The following is an 18,904-nucleotide window of genomic DNA, read 5'->3' as shown; positions in this document are numbered from 1 at the left end:
GATAGGTTAAATAAATTTAAATAGGAACTGGACAGGCATTTGGAGGGGAATGGTGTCATTTTTTTTTTGGCTGATGCTGCATACCTTTCCCTGTTTTAACAGGAAACAGTTTTGCACTGGAACTCACCTATCTGCATTTTCTTACAGAAATCAACTTGGCCAATGATCTATTTGTTCCTCCATTTTTTTATTGACCTATAGAGTGGATAGTGCTTATTGATCTTCACAACAGTGACTATTTTACAATTAAATGTAAAATGCTAAAGAACAGTCTCATCACGATCAGAGTTGTTGTTGTTTGGGTTTTTCGGAGCATTAGCAACTAAGGCCTTATTGCTCCGGGTATATGAAGTGGCCAATCCCTGACCTTTCCGCATCCTCTGTATTTGGTGGTCACGGGCTTGAACCCCGGTCTAATCAAGAAGCGTGTGCTACGCACTGCTGCTCCTGTCCACCATCACGATCAGAGAAACATGTATTATATCCAAGGCAGACAAGCAAATTTGTTCCTCATGTATCCTTTTTGATTAAGATATCATCCAATCTGATTCCATATAGAATACAACTGGGCATATGGCTCGGTTGTATTTTCTATGGCCCACGGAGACATAGTAATCATTGATGGAATTGATGCCTACAATTAAGCCAAGTATGAAAAGAATAAAAGATGGAACCTGATTTTTGTAAATTACTTACCAGAGCCAGTCTCATCAATTATAAGAGACTTAAAGCCAACAGCTTTACAAATCAAATATCAAGGCAAAAAAATACACTCCTGGATTCAACTTGTGCCACCATAATACGAGATATAAATATCTGGTTTGTTCGTTCGGTTTTTAAGAGCATTAGTGACTAAGGCCATATTGCTCTGGGGATATACGGTGGCCATTCCCTGACCTTTCCGCATCCTCCGTATTTGGTGGTCATGGGCTCGAACCCCAGTCTAATTAAGAAGCGTGTGCTACACACTGCTGCTCCTGCCCACCTGGCTATGGAGGCACCTAAATATCTGGTTGTTCTGGAAGAAAACTCATCAGCTTAATGGAAAATACCCTCTGATCTTATTCCCCATTCTAAATTGGAACAGAGAGGATCTAATAAACCGTTTTAATATCTAATCTTTTAATAGCAAAAGGTCAAAGCAACACAACTTGCCCTGTATTATAATCAACTGTTTAAAATATTTAACATAAACGAATCCCATAAAAGAATTAACAAAAAAAACATAAAAGGAAGAGAAAGAATTAACATAAAGGAACATAAAAAAATCTTATAATGGGGAATTTTAACTTACCAGATATTGACTGGAACTTGTGGGGGTGGTAACTCGCAACTGGAAAGACTTGTGGATTTATTGGGGTAACTGTTTTCTACAGAAGCATGTTCGAGAGGCAAACAAAAGGAGTAATACTTTTGATCTGATAATCAGTAGTGAATATTCATGCATTATAAATATGCAGATAAAGGAACCACTAGGTGGCAGTGATCACAGTGTACTCATGTGGAATTTACTTAAAGATTTAACCACCATCAGGGGTGAAGGGAAGGATTTTTGCTTTCTTAAAGGTGACTATGTTGGTCTCAGATAGTTTTTAAATTCTATACGGTGGGACTAACTTTATGTTACTAACAGCAAATTCTAAATGAGAAGCATTCACGGAATTAATCTTGGAAGCTACTAGACTTCTCACACCAACTAAGAAAAACTGTTGAAGGTTTAGGCCTAAATCGATGTCAGATGAACTAATGAGACTCGTGGCCGATAAGCAAAATGCATGGGATGCACATAAATTATCAGCTGACACAAAAACCTGTTGTAGATACAAGCTAGTCTGTAATAAAGTCACAAAGGAGGTTAGGCAAGTGAAGGCAGATTACGAGAAATCTTTGGCAAAGGATGCAAAGAAAAACAGCAAACACTTCTTTACTTACGTAAACTCCAGAAGGAAGGAGATGAATCAGATTGGTTTGCTCAATATTGTTGGTTCGACTGTTGTTGCTCCTGCTCAGATAGCTGACAAACTGAATTAGTATTTTATGTCTACATTCAATTCACACATGAGAAATTCTGTAATGAAGGGGGGTACAGAAGTTTATTAAATTTTAACAGGGAGCTAAAGTATTTTGTAATAACAGAGAAAAGGGGAGGCGAAATCTAAGTTAAAGAAAGGCACTTGGGTGGATGGGATCTATCCAGTTGTATTAAGGGAGGCAGCAAAGGTATTAAGCAAACCCTTAGCCATAATTATGAGAGTATCCTTGGATTCAGAAGAGGTCCCCATGCAGTTAAGATGTGCAAATTGTATCCTCAGTTCACAAAGGGGTATCAAAAATGGTGACATGAGTAATTACAGACCGTTAGTTTAACCTCTTTCCAGGATACATAATGGAGTCACTGGTTAAAGAAGCAATGCAGGATCATCTAGACAAGACCGCAGTTATAGTTCAGACATAGCATGGATTTGTTAAGGGAAAATCTTGCTTGACAAATTTGATTGAATGCTACAATGTGATTACAAAGGAACAAGTTTGCGAAAATAATTTTTATATCATTAGTATTAGTAGGGCATATGATACAAGAAATCAAGCTTATATAGCTTCAGCTAAAAAAAAAAAAAAAAAAAAAAAAAAGAGACCCTTCCCATTTCACCCATCCATTCACTCCAAATATTTGTCTAGTTCTGCCTGGAACTTATTTAAGTTGCTGACCTCCACTACAACAGATGGAAGTGTGTGTTCCAACTATCAACCACCTGCTGGCTAAAGGCAAATTTCCACACATCTAGTCTACAATTATCTTTCTTCAATTTGAATTTATATCCCCTTATTTGAATAATCTAAGCATGAGGAAGAATCCCATTAGCATTGAGCTTGCTCTGTCCATTTAAAGCCTTATACACCTCAATTAGATCACCTCGCAGTTGCCTAGTCTCCAGAAGCTGCAATTTGCAATACTTAAGCCTTTCTTGGTAACTCAAACCCTTTGTTCCCCTCATCAATCTGATTGCCTTTCTCTGTACTCGTTCCAGCAGCTCTACATCTTTCCTAAAATGAAGCTTCCAGAACTGTATACAGGACTCAAGGCATGGCCTGACCATTGCCTTATACAATACTCCCTGCTAGCAAAATTTCTGTATATCATTGACAAGACACCATGAGCTACTCTTGCAACCTTTTTGCTATCCTCAGAAAACTTCATATCGACTGCACAATTATACCCACCCCCCAAGTCCTTTTCAATTTCCACTACCCTGAGTGTAGCACCACCCAGTTGATACGTTACTCTGCTGCCCATATGCAGTACTTTACATTTGTCAGTGTTAAACTTCAGTTGCCACCTCTCAGCCCATCTGCTCAATTTTTCCAGATCCTGTTGCAGTAGTGTACTATCATTACTGTCATTAACAACCCTGCCAACCTTCGTATCCTCTGCAAACTTAGACATTAACCCCGATACACATTTATCAATATCATAGATGAATACTAAAAATAACAATGAGCCTAATACCAAACCCTGGGGGACTCCACAAATAATATTAGTCCATGAAGAGCAGTGTACATTGATAACCACTCTGTCTTCTCTTACACAACCATCCTTTTATCCATTGTAGCAACTTGCCCTTAATGCTATACTACAATTTGTACAGTAGTCTTTCATTTGCCCCAGTATAAAAAGCTTTTCTAAAATCCAAGTATCAAAATCATTCTTTGCATCCAATTCCTTTGCGACCACATCTTAGTATCCAATCAAATTTGTCAGACAAGGCTTCCTCTTAACAAACCCAAGCTGTGTCTGAACTATAACTGCAGTCTTGTCTAGGTGATCTTGCATCGCTTCCTGAACCAGTGACTCCATTATTTTCCCCGGAACACAAGTTAGACTAACAGGTCTGTAATTACCCGTGTCGCCCTTTGTGAATTGGGGACACATTTGCATATACGGTAGGTTCTCGAATTAATGGAGCCCAATTAAATGACTTCGGATTTAATGGACAAAAAATTTCTGTCCTAAAGGGAAAAATTTAGAATCTATTTATGTCTGATAGCGTCACACCTCAGACAGCACATCTTTCTGATGTGCGACGCTATCAGACAGATATTCTGAAAATTCCTTCTAATGAAATAAAGACTCTTTTACTGCTAGATAATGCACCTGCTCAGCCTAATGCCGAGAGGTTAGTTAGCAGGGATGAGAAAATTAAATGTGTTTTTCTGCCTCCTAACCTACTTCACTGATACAGCCGATGGATCAGGGTGTAATGTTACATGTAAGAGATTGTATAAGAAGTTTTTGGAAGAGGTGATGGTTGTTTTGGAAGAAACAGAAGGATCAAAAAAGTTGAGCAGATGGGCTGAGAGGTGGCAACTGAAGTTTAACCTTGACATTTGTAAAGTACTTCATAAGGGTAGAAATAACCCCAGAGTAACGTATCAACTTTGTGATATTACACTCAGGGTGGTAGAGAATGCAAAGGACCTGGGGGTAATTGTGCAGTCATATATGAAGTTTTCTGAACAGTGCAGTTGGTCTTCAAGAGTAGTCATGGTGTCTTGTCAGTGATATACAGGAATTTTTCTAGTTGGATAAGGAGGCAATTATCCCCTTGTATAGGACACAGGCCACACCTTGGTACTGTATACAGGTCTGGAGACCTCATTTTAGGAAGGATGTAGAGGTGCTGGAATGAGTACAGAGAAGGGCAACAAGATTAGTAAATGGAACAAAGTGTTGCTCTTATGAATAAAGGCCTAAATTTTGCAAATTACAGTGTCTGGAGACTAGGCACCTGTGAGGTGATTTGATTGAAGTGTATTAGGCCTTGAATGATTTGAGCAAGCTCCGTGCGGTTAGGATTCTTCGTCTTGCCCAGATTAATTGCCTGAGGCGACATAAATTCCAATTGAGGAAAGACAGTTGTAGAATAGATGTGCAGGAATTTGCCTTTAGCCTGTGGGTGGTTGATTTCTGGAAAAAATTTCGATCTGTCATTGTAGAAGTGGACAGCTTAAATAAATTCAAGGCAGAACTGGACAAACATTTGGAGCAAATGGATGGGTGAAATGGGATGGTTTTTTTTTTTTTTTTTTTTTGGCTGATGCTGTATAAGCTTGCTTTCTTGTTGTTTTCTGTATGCTTCTACTAATGCTAATGCATTTACATTTACATATGAGGAATTCTTGAGGGGAGGGGATATCAAAAGGTTATCAAACTTTAAATGGGAGCTAAATGACTTTGTGATAACCGAAAGGAAAGTAGAAGAGAAACTGTTGAAGCCGAACATAAAAAATGTGTCTGGAGTGAATGGGATCTATCCATTTATAATAAGGGAGGTAGTAATGGAGGTAAGAATACTCTTTGCCATAGTTATGAAAGCATCCTTGAATTCAGGATGAACTGTGGACTTGTGGACATAGATGTGTCTATGGACTGGAGATGTGCAAATATATCTGCAATTCATAAAGGGAGATTAGACGGTGACATTAGTAATTACAGATCTGTTGAGCTTAATTTCAATTCCAGGGAAAATAAGGTGGTCACTAGTTAAAGAAGTAATGATGGACCCTCTAGACATGAGTACAATTATACGTCAGACACAACATGGGTTTGTGAAGGGGGAACTCTTGTCTGACCAATTCTAAATAGGTTCTAAATTTTTCCTTTAGGACAAATTTTTTGTCTGTTCAATCCGAAGTTGTTTAATTGGGAACCATTAATTCGAGGACCTACTGATTGAGGTGTATAAAGCCTTGAATGGTTTGAGCATGCTCAGTGCTGATGGGATCCTTCCTCTTGCTCAGAATAATCACCTTAGAGGGCATAAATTCAAATTGAGGAAAGACATATGTAGGATAGATGTGCGGAAGTTTGTGTTTAGCCAGCGGGTAGTTGGTTGCTGCATAAGCTTGCTTTCTTGCATCATATGCCTCTGCTAATGCTAATTGGATTGGATACTATGATGCAGTGAAAAGGAGCTGGATGAAAAAAAATAATTTTAATATCATATACTTGGATTTCAGGGAAGCCTTTGATACTATTGCACATAAAAGAGTGCTGTACAGATTTGAGCAGTGTGACATTCATGGTAAGTTACTGCTATGGATAAAAGGATCATTGAGTAGTAGATGAACAGAGTGGTTATCAGTGGATACTGATCTTCATGGAGTAATTATTAGTGTAGTTCCTCAAGGTTCAGTGCTGGGCACATTTTTGTTTTCTATATTTATTAATGATATTAATGAAGGCATATCATACTTTATGTCAAAGTTTGCAGATGATTGGAAGATTGGCAGGATGGGTAATGAAGGTATGCTATTGCAACAGGATCTAGAAATATTAGGCAGATGAGCTGAGAAGTGGCAATTGAAGTTTAATGTTGACAAATCCAAAGTACTGCATATGGGTAGCAGTAACCTCAGAGTAATGTATCAGCTGTGTGGTACTACACTCAGAATAGTGGGAAATGAAAAAGACACGGGTGCAATTGCGCAGTCAGATATGAAATTCTCTGAGTAGTGCAGACAGGCTGCCAGAACAGCTCATGGGGATTTTGTCAATGGCATATAGGAATTTTTCTAGCAAAGATAAGGAGGTGATTATTCCATTGTATAAGGATCAGGCCACATCTTGAGTACTGCATGATATTTACTAATGATATTAAGAGTAGGAGACCGGCAGAATTACTTAACAAGTACAGGTCACTGTTGAACAAAAGCCGAGAATTAGGGTTGAATTTGAAAGTGTCTGCAATTCTGCCCAGACACGATAGGAGGGAGTATATGATGAGAGCCTTGTCGATCAATTCGACCCTGGAAAGATTGTGCAAGGCTCAAGGGGTAAAATTTTTTTCAGCCTGGACTGTACTTGTTAACAGGAGAGATTGCTTCTACAGGGATGGGATACACTTAAATAGAAAGGGTGCAAGAATATTTGCTGATGCTATCGAGGCAGTGTTAGATGGGTCGGAAAACTGCTAGCTTGGGGGGAGACAAAGACCAATAGATTGACAGTAGCCACTGGCAGAGGTGAAAGAGATTCTTGCACTGCTTCTATTAGAATGAGCAGAAGCCTGAAAAACAAGATGCATGATATTTCAGAGACTGCTGGGAGCCATTGCGGTACAAGTAAACACATGGGTTGTGTTAGGGTAGCTAAGAATAGAAACAGGTGCAGGTATACTTGCGTGTACACCAATGCTAGGAGTTTAGTAAATAAATTTGATGAAATTGAGGTATTGCTCAAAACATCAAAGGCAGATATTGTTGGGATATCAGAGACGTGGTGTCACACAGATATAAGGGATGCAGAACTGGAATTTGGGGAGTACAACGTCTACAGAAAGGATAGACAGGATAGGAAGGGGGGAGGGGTTATGCTTTTAGTTAAGAAACACATAAAAACCAAGGAAGTGAAGCCAGTCGACATCGCTGGACAGTGCAGTGTTGAGTCAGTTTGGTGTGACATAAGCATTGGGAGATCAAAATTGAGAGTAGGAGTGTGCTATAGGCCTAATGACTCTGATGAGTATAATAAGAAACTGTACAGGGAAATAGAGTGGGCCAGTAAATCAGAGAGTCTTATAATGGGAGATTTTAATTTCCCAGATATTGACTGGAATTTGGGGGCTGGTCACTCACACACTAGCAGGGCTTTATTGGATGATTGTTTTCTACATCAGCACGTTCGGGGGGCAACTAGAGGGAGTAATACCCTTGATTTGATTATCAACAGTGATTCTTCATGCATTAAGAATCTGCAGATAAATGAACCACTAGGTGGCAGTGATCACAGTGTGCTGAAGTGGGATTTACTCAAAGAGGTAACTACTATTAGGGGTAAAGGGAAGGGTTATTGCTTCCGTAAAGGCGACTACGATGGACTGAGACAGTATTTAAATTCTATACAGTGGGACCAACTGATGATGTTACCAACAGCAAATTCAAAATGGGAAGCATTCAAAGAACTTAACTTGGAAGCTACTAGGCTTTACATACCAACTAAGAAATATTGTTCAAAGTTTAGGCCAAAATGGATGTCAGATGAACTAATGAGGCATATGACAGAGAAGAAAAATGCATGGGATACTTACCAATTAACACATGACACAGAAGCCTATGATAGATACAAGTTGATATGCAACCAAGTTACAAAGGAATTTAGGCAGGCGAAGGCAGATTACGAGAAATCCTTGGCAAGGGATGCAAAGAAAAACAGCAAAGAGTTCTTTACTTATGTAAACTCTAGAAGGAAGAGGATGCATCAGATTGGTCCACTTGATATTGATGGGTCAACTGTTGATGATCCTGCTCAGGTAGCTAACAAAGTAAATGAATATTTTGCATCGACATTCACACATGAGGAGTTATTCAGCGAGGGGAATGACAGAGGTGTATTCAACTCTAGCAGTAAGCTACAGAATCTTGAAATAACTGGGAGTAAAGTGGAGGAGAAACTGTTGAAGATAAACACAAGAAAGGCACCCGGGGTGGATGGGATCTATCCAGTTGTATTAAAGGAGGCAGCAAAGGAAGTAAGCAAACCCTTAGCCATAATTATGAGAGCTTCCTTGGACTCAGGGGAAGTACCCATAGACTGGAAATGTGCAAATGTGACCCCAAATTCACAAAGGAGGATCAAAGGCTGACACAAGTAATTATAGACCTGTGAGCTTAACTTCTGTTCCAGGAAAATTAATGGAGGCACTGGTTAAAGAAGCACTGCAGGATCATTTAGACAAGACTTCAGTTATAGCTCGGACACAGCATGGTTTTGTTAAGGGGGTCTTGCCTGACCAATTTGATTGGATACTATGATGCAGTCACAAGAGAACTGGATGCAGGGAATAGCTTTGATATTATATACTTGGATCTTAGAAAGGCTTTTGATACTGTTGCACATGGAAGACTGCTACACAAATTGGAGCTGTGTGACATTGGAGGCAAATTGCTGCTATGGATAAAGGGGTGGTTGAGGGGGGAGAAGACAGAGAGTGGTAATCAATGGACACTGCTCATCGTGGACTAATGTTATTAGTGGAGTCCCTCAGGGTTCAGTATTGGGTCCTTTATTGTTTTCTGTATTTATAGATGATATTGATGATGGTATATCAAGCTTAATGTCCAAGTTTTCAGATGATACGAAGGTTGGCAGGGTTGTCAAGGACTCTACTGACACTGGTTGTCAAGGACACTACTGACACTATGCTGCTACAACAGGATCTGGAAAGGTTGAGCAGATGGGCTGAGAGGTGACAAATGAAGTTTAACATTGACAAATGTAAAGTACTACATATGGGAAACAGCAACCCCAGAGCAACGTATCAACTCTGTGGTACTACACTGACAGTGGAAGAGAATGAAAGGGAACTGGGGGTGGTTGTGCAGGCAGATATGAAGTTCTGTGAGCAGTGCAGATGGGCTGCAAGAGTAGCTCATGGTGTATTGTCAATGATATATAGGAATTTTTCTAGCAGGGATAAGGAGGTGATTATTCCCTTGTATAAGGCAATGGTGAGGCCACACCTAGAGTACTGTATACAGGCCTGGAGGCCTCATTTCAAGAAGGATGTAGAGCTGCTGGAACGAGTACAGAGAAGGGCAACAGGATTAGTGAATGGAACAAAGGGGTGCTCTTACGAAGAAAGGCTTAAGTTTTGCGAATTACAGTGTCTGGAGACTAGGCACCAGCGAGGTGATGTGATAGAGGTGTACAAAGCCTTGAATGGTTTGAGCATGCTCAATGCTGATGGGATTCTTCCTCTTGCTCAGAATAATCACCTGAGAGGGCATAAATTCAAATTGAGGAAAGGCAGATGTAGGATAGATGTGCGGAAATTTGCCTTTAGCCAGCGGGTTGTTGGTAGGTGGAACAGACTTCCATCCCTCGTCATGGAAGTTGATAGCCTAAATAAGTTTAAGGCTCAGCTGGACAGGTATTTCGAACGAACAGAGGGGTGAAGTGGAAGTGGTTATTTTTTATTTATTTATTTTACTTTATTTTTTTTTTTTTTTGGCTGATGCTGCATAAGCTTGCTTTCTTGCATCAAATGCCTCTACTAATGCTAATTTGGTTATTCCGAACATGTGGGGTAGAATGTTGTTGCGAATACCTATCTTTTGTAATGTAAAAAGGTTGATTTCTTTGTTCAGTCTGAGTTTTCTAAGAATTGTGTCAAGTTTATATTTGAGTTTTGTAATGTTGTAGTTGCTGTCATTTGTATATGTATCTTGGTGGGCTAAAATTAATTCCATTTTTTCTGTGTAGGTGTTGTTATACAAGGTGAGTACCATTTTTTAAGCACTTGCTATTCATTTTTTAGTCAGATTTATCACGGTATTATAAGATTGCTATAATTTCACTATTACCATAAATAATGTTAAACTTAATCTAAGAATATAAGGTATTGACTTTAAATCTTGTAAATGTATTAAATTTTTTTTTTAGGTTTACCTTGCTGCCCTCAGGTGTCCTTCAGATCGTTGATGTCACTGCAGAAGACACAGGGAACTACTATTGCATTGCAAGCAATGCAGCACGTACAAAAAAAAGCATTGGAGCATTGCTCACAGTTGTGTCAGGTATTATGAATTTTATAGTGCAAAACCCAAAGAAAAAAAAGAAGAAATCTGTCTAAACAAATATCAGTTGATCCTCTTGTTAGTAATCTGTGTAAAACATGACTGTAAAAACTATTAGTATAATGGGTGCTGCTTATCATGATCACATTTGATTTATGAAAATTGACAAACCCTGACAGAGGTGTTCTTTTTTTTCCCCTTTTCTTTTATGAAATATGAAAATTTTTTTATCATTTTATTATCCATCACAGTATGTATACATACTGCACCATAATATAAACATACATTAACTGAAAAATTCATTATTAAAATACTGAATTGTTTACAAAATCTCTCCAGTGTTTGTTGTTAAATTAAATTTTTGGTATATTCTTGTAAACTGTATAATAATTTGTAATTTCACTTTTCCTTCCCTTTGAATGGAGCATGTTGGGAAGATTTAGTTTGAATGGACTCGGTAATACTTCAAGAGATTTCCTGCAAGTCTCTGGTCATTGGCATAACCTTTGGACCTCTACCTTCATTATCGGAATTTATTTTCCTGTGTGTTGAAGTTTTATCTGTCATAATTCATTGATTGTATCATTTACTGCCAGATTACCTGTCGTCAGATGATTTTCATAGGTTTTTCACCCACTCATCAAAATTTTGTGTAATGAGTGGATATACTCTTAATGGTGTATAATTTGGTCCTTGAGATATTCTCCTAGATATGCCAAGTTGTGCTTGTTACCCAGGCATCTAAAATGCTGTTGAAACTGTATTCAGGTGACCCTCAGCTAAGTGGACCTAATTTCTGTTAAGTCCGGTCAGTCTGTGACATCCAAATCCTCTGCTTCCACCTTCCCTATGGTGGGACTATTAGTAATCCTGGGTATAACCAGTCATGTGCAAGTATTGAAATACGGCACATAGCACACTGGCTGACAACCCAGGAGAGCGAACCAATGTAAGCAGGGGTCGAAATGTGGCACTCACACCACACAGAGGATTGCCACCCCTCTTTGTTATCAGGCAGTACAAGGTAGTAGATGACTGATCAACCGGTGCAATACCACTTTGGTTGTTATTATTATTATTTTTTTTATGTAAACCCTAAACACGAGAGGTATTAGAACCTATAGTACTTAGTACCATGCTTGGGTTGGAGGTTGAGAAGATGAAAGAAGATATTTGTTGACCTTGGACTTGAACTTCTGTAGACTGTAATTTTAGAGAAATATGTATGAAGGAAGGTTGTTCCAGAAAACGGCAGTTGAATGAATAAATGAGGAAGATGAAAAGTTGGTTCTGTGAGTTTGAAGTTGGACAGTAAATGGATGTTGGCTGGTGGCGGCACCTTTTCAGACTGGTTTGAAAGAGAGAGCGCGAATTATAGAAGCCAATTCAGAAGAACAGTGCCCATGGAAGTATCTGTAGAAGAGGCATGCAGCAGAAACAGTACGTCTATGAGACAGGAAGTGGAGAGACTTTGTTAAAGATGAATCATTAATTAACCTAACTGTCCTCTTCTGAATGGTATCGAAAAAGCCTGAGAGAGGTTTTGGGGGCACCATCCCATATGTGGGAACAATATTCAATGGCAGGGCGGATTTGCTATTTATACAGAGTGAGCAGCTGTTTGGAAGAAAAGTAATGCCGAGAGCAAAAGAGAAATCCAAGTTTTTTAGATGCACAGGAAGCAATTTTTTTTTTTATTATTATTTTTTTTATTTATTTATTTTTTTTTATGAAAACCCCTAACACGAAACGTATCAAAACCTATAGTACTTTGTACCGTGCATGGGTTGAAGGAGAAGTATGGGGGTGCGTATGTCGAAACTTTGCTCTAGAGACTAAACATGGGTTTCACCACTTCAAGCCTCTAATAAGCAAAGTGGTGGTATTTCACCGGTTGATGAAAGTCATCTACCATTTGGAATGTTCTTGTGCCAAGAGAGATTAGAAGTCAGGGTAATCCCCAAAAGACATATATCATTTTGCCTAGAAATCGGAATGTCACTAAAGATAAGCAAATTTGCAGAAGAATCCTTTTTGCGAGATATAAGACAAGACTGAGTTTTAGAAGAGTTGAAATCAACTAAGTTGTCTTTGCCCCACTGGAGAATTACCTGAAGATCGGCATTTAAGGAATTGGTAGCAGATTTTCGAGAAGTTGAAGCTGATTGAACAGGGCAAGGTTTCTCAAAATGGAAAGTGGAATGCAATGTGCTATCATCAGCAAAACTATAGATAGGATTTCCAGTCAATGGAAGAAGGTCATTAATATAGAAGAGGAAAAGAGTGGGGGAAAGAACTGAACATTGTGGGACACCAGCATTAGTGGAAAGTAAGAAGACAGAGAGCCATCTACCTTCACCCTCAGTGAGTGATCAGAAAGAAAACTGGATAGCCAATTACAGAAAACAGTTGGCAAACCATAAGATGGAAGCTTGTTTAGAAGACCTTTATGCCAAACACGATCGAAAGCCTTTGAGATGTAAAGAGCAACTACTTGTGTTTCATCAAACCTTTCCATTGAATTTGTCCATAAATGGGTAACAAAAGCCAGACCAGTGGATGGACACTGACAGAATCCATACTGGCGATCTTTGATCAGACGGAAGGTTTCTAGATAGTTTAAGAGTTGGCGGTTAATTGATTTCTCCATTACTTTAGAAAGAATAGAAGTAATTGTAATGGGGCGATAATTGGATGGGAGGGATTTTTCACCCTCTTTAGGAACGGCTGGATATGAGCAAATTTCCAAGCAGAAGGAAAAACACCTTTGGAATAAGAAAGTGAAAAAAAGGCGGTGAAGAATAGGAGTAAGTTCAGGAGCACAGGTTTTGAGAACAAGTGGAGAAATACCACCAGGACCTGGAGCTTTTTTAAAGATTCGTCAAAATCTTTCTGGCAGAAGACCACAGGAGGCATTGAATGGAGCATGTTGGGAATGATGGCAGCTGTTTTACTAAGATCATTAATACATGAGTTGGAAGAAAAATGGGATGCCAGCTGGTCAGCTTTATCCTTGGCTGAAGTGACAACCGAACCATCTGGTTTGGACAGAGGTAGGAGCAGAGATGGGCAAAAGTTGCGGCCAATAGCTTTGGCAAGGGACCAGAATGCTCGCTACCATTAGGGCAAGAAGCAAGTTTTATACTCTTATCCTGTCCAAACTCTAGTTTGGACCTGATTAATAATTGCTTTACAATTGTTGCGAGAAAATGAGCAGAAAATGAGACTGAAGAATTAGAAACAAGCCAATTACGATATGCAACATTCTTCTCTTGGACAGCCTTAGCACATTTATTGGAAAACCAAGGTTTTGATAAAGGACGAGATTTTAAATTGGAGTGTGGGATAAAGGATTCCATTCCTGCAAGAATAATTTCACTGACACGATCTGAGCAAACGTTGACATCAAAAGTTTTGAAACAGTAATCCGACCAAGGAAAAGAAAAAAAGAAATTTCGCAGGTCATCCCATTTTGCGTCCTTGTAATGCCAAACAACACGGGGTCGGGAATAGCCATGAGATAACGGCTCCATTGGAGAAGAGCCAATCACCAAGTTGTGATCTGAAGTGCCTAAAGGACCTCTCACTTTGACCGTGTACTTAGAAGGGTTGTTTGTGAGAAAAAGATCAAGCGTGTTGGCTGTATGATTAGGCTTGTTTTTTTTTTTTTTTTTTTTTGATTTGGTAGTTGTTGGCGCATCGGCTTCTGTGGCCATATTGCACCTCCCAAGGTTTTTGCAGTACTTTGATCCAAGCCCGAGGCGGGAATCGAACCCGCGACCTTTGGGTTGCCGGGTAGGTACTTTACCCACTCGGCTAGCCCGGTCGGCAATTAGGCTTGTCCGGTATTCTTTCAGGTAAATGAACAATCTCTGCATGGTCATTAGTAATTGCAAAAGCCTCAGCATCTCGACCAGCTGGGTCGGTGTGACTAGAAAATGGAAGCCAGCTGGAGTTGTGAATATTAAAATCACCAAGGAAAATTACCTCACTGTTAGGAAAGTTGGACTGGAGAAAGTCAAGTTGCAAAGCGAGGAAGTCAAAGAGCTCCAAGTGATTAGTGGAGTTGGGAGAACAGTAGACACAACAGATTAATTTTACACGAGGTAGGGAGATTTTAACCCAGAGAAGATCAAAGAGAGGAGCGTCCAAATTGCCAAGTCTCTGACAGGGAATATCAGAACGGACATATGCACAAGTACCACCTTTGAGGCGAAAGAAATCATACAGCAAATAATTTGGGCACCTGAGATGAGCAGTAGTTGAATCAACCGATAACTGAGATTCTGTCAGAAAAAGTACATGGAGTTTGGAAGACTGAAAGTGGAAATGGACATCGATAAGATTAGAATTGAGACCACGTATATTTGTGAAATGAATTAGGAAGTGCTTAGGAGGTTTAGATCTTTTTCCAGATAAGCTTGCTCTATTAGTTTGACAATTCATGATGTATTCAATAGTAAGAAAAAGTGTAGGGGGGGACTTGCTGTATGAAGTAATGAAATTTTTGGATATGGCGTACACATTGTAAGATTATACCCAGATCCTTGACATAACGTGGCCTCGACAATGTCCCCTGCATACACGCTACTCGGACTCCCTCCAGTCACTATCTGGCAGAGTAGAGGTAGCAAGATTTCTTTCCCTATCTCTTCCATCATTCAATCATACTGCATGATGGAAGAGATAAGGAATGGTTGACCAGAACTTAGCTCGCGAGACTAAACATGGATTCCACCACTTCAAGCCTCCAATAAGCAAAGTGGTGGTATTGCACTGGTTGATGAGAGTCATCTACGAGGTACTGCCTGGTAACATAGAGGGGCGGCATTCTTCCATGTGGTGTGGGCGCCACACCTCTCCCCTGCTTACGTTAGTTTACACTTGGTTGGTCATCCATCATGTACTTGTGCATGGAGGTTATACCCAGGATTACTAACAGTCCCACCATCGTGAAGGTGCAAGCAGAAGATTTGGCTGTCACAGACCATCTAGACTTCGCCGAAATTGGGTCCTCTTGACTTGAGTATCACCCGAATATCAGTTCCATCAGCATTTTAGACTCCTAGGTAGCAAGTACAGTTTGTCTGGCATATCTGAGAATATGTCTGAGACAACCTCAAGGACAGTATAAAATTACTTTTAGAGAGATAAATGGATTAGTTTTATAGTGAAAATTTCAACTTCCGAGGTCTTGGAATGAGTTACTAAAAACAGTGTTATTTGGTTCACACTACGATATTTTCATGATACGATGGCGTCTCTGGAACAGATTAATATTGTAAAGCAGTTTATGCTGTATTTTATAACTACATGTTTGAAATGCGGTATTTATGAATGTTTATCAATCATTTTTTGAAATTAATGTTCTTATTTTCGATTTTGTTGATACTTTGAAACAAAAAAGAAACTCTTAAACCTGGGAACTTGTAAAGCAGAAACTCGTAAAGCAGGAACTGCCTGTAGTAGTATGCCTCCTCTGTGCATTCTGTTTTCTGTTTTACTGTCTTATGGGGAACTCATTTTCTCCTCAGTGAAAACAATAAGGCTTATTAAGCTCACTTTAGAAATATTATTCACAAATCACCTTAAATTTGCTTTTGATTTTAATTTGAATATCAAGTACCATCATCATATCATCCGTCATCATTCCGCTATTCCATCGGCTGACGTATGAAGTCTCGCCATCATACCCTGTCAGTGTGCTTCTCTCCATTGTTGATTTCACTCCAGTTTCCTCCTATCTTAATGACAACTTTCGTTATCATGTCCTGCTACCTCATTCTTGTTCTCCCCCTTGATCTTTTGTCCTTTAATTGTAAATCAAACATCCTTCTTGGCAAAATGCCTCTTGACATGTGCAAGCCATTTCAAATGGGACCTTTCAGTCCTATTCTGGAGTTTTTATTCTGAATTTTCTCCCTCATCACTTTATTCCTGATTTTGTTGCATCTTGTCTTTCCGGCTATGCTCCTCACAAATCTCATTCTGCCCCCTGCATTTTGCTTTCATCCTTTTCCCCCATAGTCCAAGTTTCAGATGCATACGTCACAATTGGTATGTAATAGGTCTGATGTATATCCTTCTTATGCTTCAGTGGTATGTTCCTGTTCCAGGTCATATCAACACCAAAAGAGGCATATTTGCTTTTCATTAAGAAATTAAGATAATACCATGTTTTGAGATTTTTGAGTCTCTCGCGAGATGGATGAGATACCAGAATATCTCATCTTGATTTACAATCATTCATGTCAGTTGATTTGTCCTGGTATATTATAACCTCAGTTGTTTTTGCACCATAAATTCCAATTCAAATCTAATCTAATTTAAGTCAGCTGAGTCTAAATAAGCTGCCAAGCAGTATGAAGAATATAAAACTTCTGTTGAAAACAAATTTTTTTTTTTACTTTGGAGTCTTGAAGTGTCCCTGTAAATTGAGAGTCTGCTGTTACAACTTCTGAGCCTTTTATCAATGGATAAATATATTGTCTTTTATACTTTTTAAATAAAGGCTGTACAGTGATATATATATATATATTTTTATTTATTTTCACAGCACTACTTGTATCATTAAATTTTCTATTTATTTGTGTTCTAAGTTTTTTTGTCTTTTAGGACTATCTTTTGCTTCGTTATCGCTTAATCCGGATGATCTCTCCCCCATTAATTAAAATTAGCAAGGGTTTACTGTATTTACAAATGAGAAATGTTGAATTTTAACTTAATATATACCAAACCTCTTTGCTGTCGATGGAGAGAATGATATTGGCTGCTAACTATGTGGATTGTGATGGAGGATCACTGTTTTTTACTTGATTTGACCCATTCTTCATTTCATCATTGTAATGTAGTTGGTGAGAAAGAATTTCATTTTTTTTCTTTTTTTATTTACAAAAACTTAGTTTTTGTCTTTTTCCATATGCAAAAAAAAAAAATTAACACTACATTAAAATTGGGGCACCTCCGTAGCCAGGTGGGCAGGAGCAGCAGTGCGTAGCACACGCTTCTTGATTAGACTGGGGTTCAAGCCCGTGACCACCGCATATCCCCGGAGCAATATGGCCTTAGTTGCTAATGCTCCTAAAAAACAAACGAACAAACATTAAAATTGGGATTTTTTTAAAAAAAGATTTTGCAAATTTCTGATTATTTTCATGAACATATTGGTTGTCAGGTGTGCTAGTATACATTGCATTAAACAGAAACATGTTTAATGGGTTCTTAGTTTATTTTATTGTTTTCTGTAACGTTGATCATTTTGTAGTACTTGTGTGGTGTGAAGCTAATTGACTTCTTTCAGTTAGATGCCAAAGAGATATGATGGGAAATTTCAGAAGAAATGTATATAAGATTTTCCATGTATTGTAAAATATGAGAGGTGACTCATTTGCTTGTGTACTACACATAGAATGATTTTTCTATTTCAGGTGGTGAGAAATGCAGTGTAATCAGACATTTCGGAATTTAAGCCTAAGGGCAGCATGTGGTACATAGAAAGTAATGCAAAATTAGGTGGTGGCAATGCTATATGTGCTGAATGATTATTTGCATCTTTTGTCATAGAACATAGTTTTGTGGTGATTATGATATAATCAGACATTGGTGTAATAGGCTTATTTCTTCTGGAATCTTCTTCTGAGTTGTGCTACTCATGCAGGCACATTATTCAGAAATGATTCCAGATGGTGAAATAGTTAAAAAAAAATAATAATAAATAAAAGGTTGTGGAGAAACAAAAACAACAGACATGGTTCCGTGCTCACATCCAGTAATAAAAGGAGGGGAGGGGGAACGTCACTGTTCTCCAATCATCAAGCCACCCTCACCCTTAAGAACAGCAACTCAGATGATTACGATGCGCTCTACGCACTGCTTAGATTGAGGTCCGTTTCCATTGAAGTTGTTGTCATCTACATACCACTCAATCCTACAACAGAAACATTGCAAGAGGTGACAAAAGGATCCTTCACCACCTCCACACCTCACCAATAAAAATTGTCTGTGGAGATTTCAACCTTCCTCCATGTCTGGATCACTTGAAGAGATTGCTGCTATCACAGCTAAGTGTAGCGGGCCTTACTATGGCCAATGATGGCCCCCCACAAGGGGTGCAAACCAACTTGACCTGATCCTCACATCTATAGCCTGTACACTTGAGACTCCTCAAGATGGCCACTTTAAATCTGACCATGATCCAATCCTAATATAACTGGAAATACCAATCCCAAGCTTCAGCGGTGTTAAACCTGTATTGCTGATTCTCAAGATCCATTGAGTGCTTATTTTTGAACGTAATAATACAGGTTTGAAGAAACTGTCAAGTTTTATC

The 18,904-nt window shown here is 38.9% G+C and overlaps 1 protein-coding gene across 1 annotated transcript in view; it reads left to right on the top strand.

Annotated features, from left to right (window-relative positions):
* Nucleotides 1-18,904, top strand: part of LOC150080206 (protogenin-like) — a 393,090-nt gene that overhangs the window by 61,225 nt on the left and 312,961 nt on the right. Inside the window, exon 4 of the mRNA XM_090380644.1 lies at nt 10,442-10,575. Within this exon, the coding sequence (XP_090236770.1) occupies nt 10,442-10,575 (134 nt within the window). The remainder of the gene's footprint in view (nt 1-10,441; nt 10,576-18,904) is intronic.

Source organism: Mastigoproctus giganteus, chromosome 9 (assembly GCF_048544385.1).
Source record: "Mastigoproctus giganteus isolate SK-2022 chromosome 9, ASM4854438v1, whole genome shotgun sequence".
In the NCBI taxonomy this organism is placed as follows: Eukaryota; Metazoa; Arthropoda; class Arachnida; order Uropygi; family Thelyphonidae; genus Mastigoproctus; species Mastigoproctus giganteus.
Note: the sequence above shows the minus strand (reverse complement) of the source record. Positions and strands in the feature narration are given on the sequence as shown.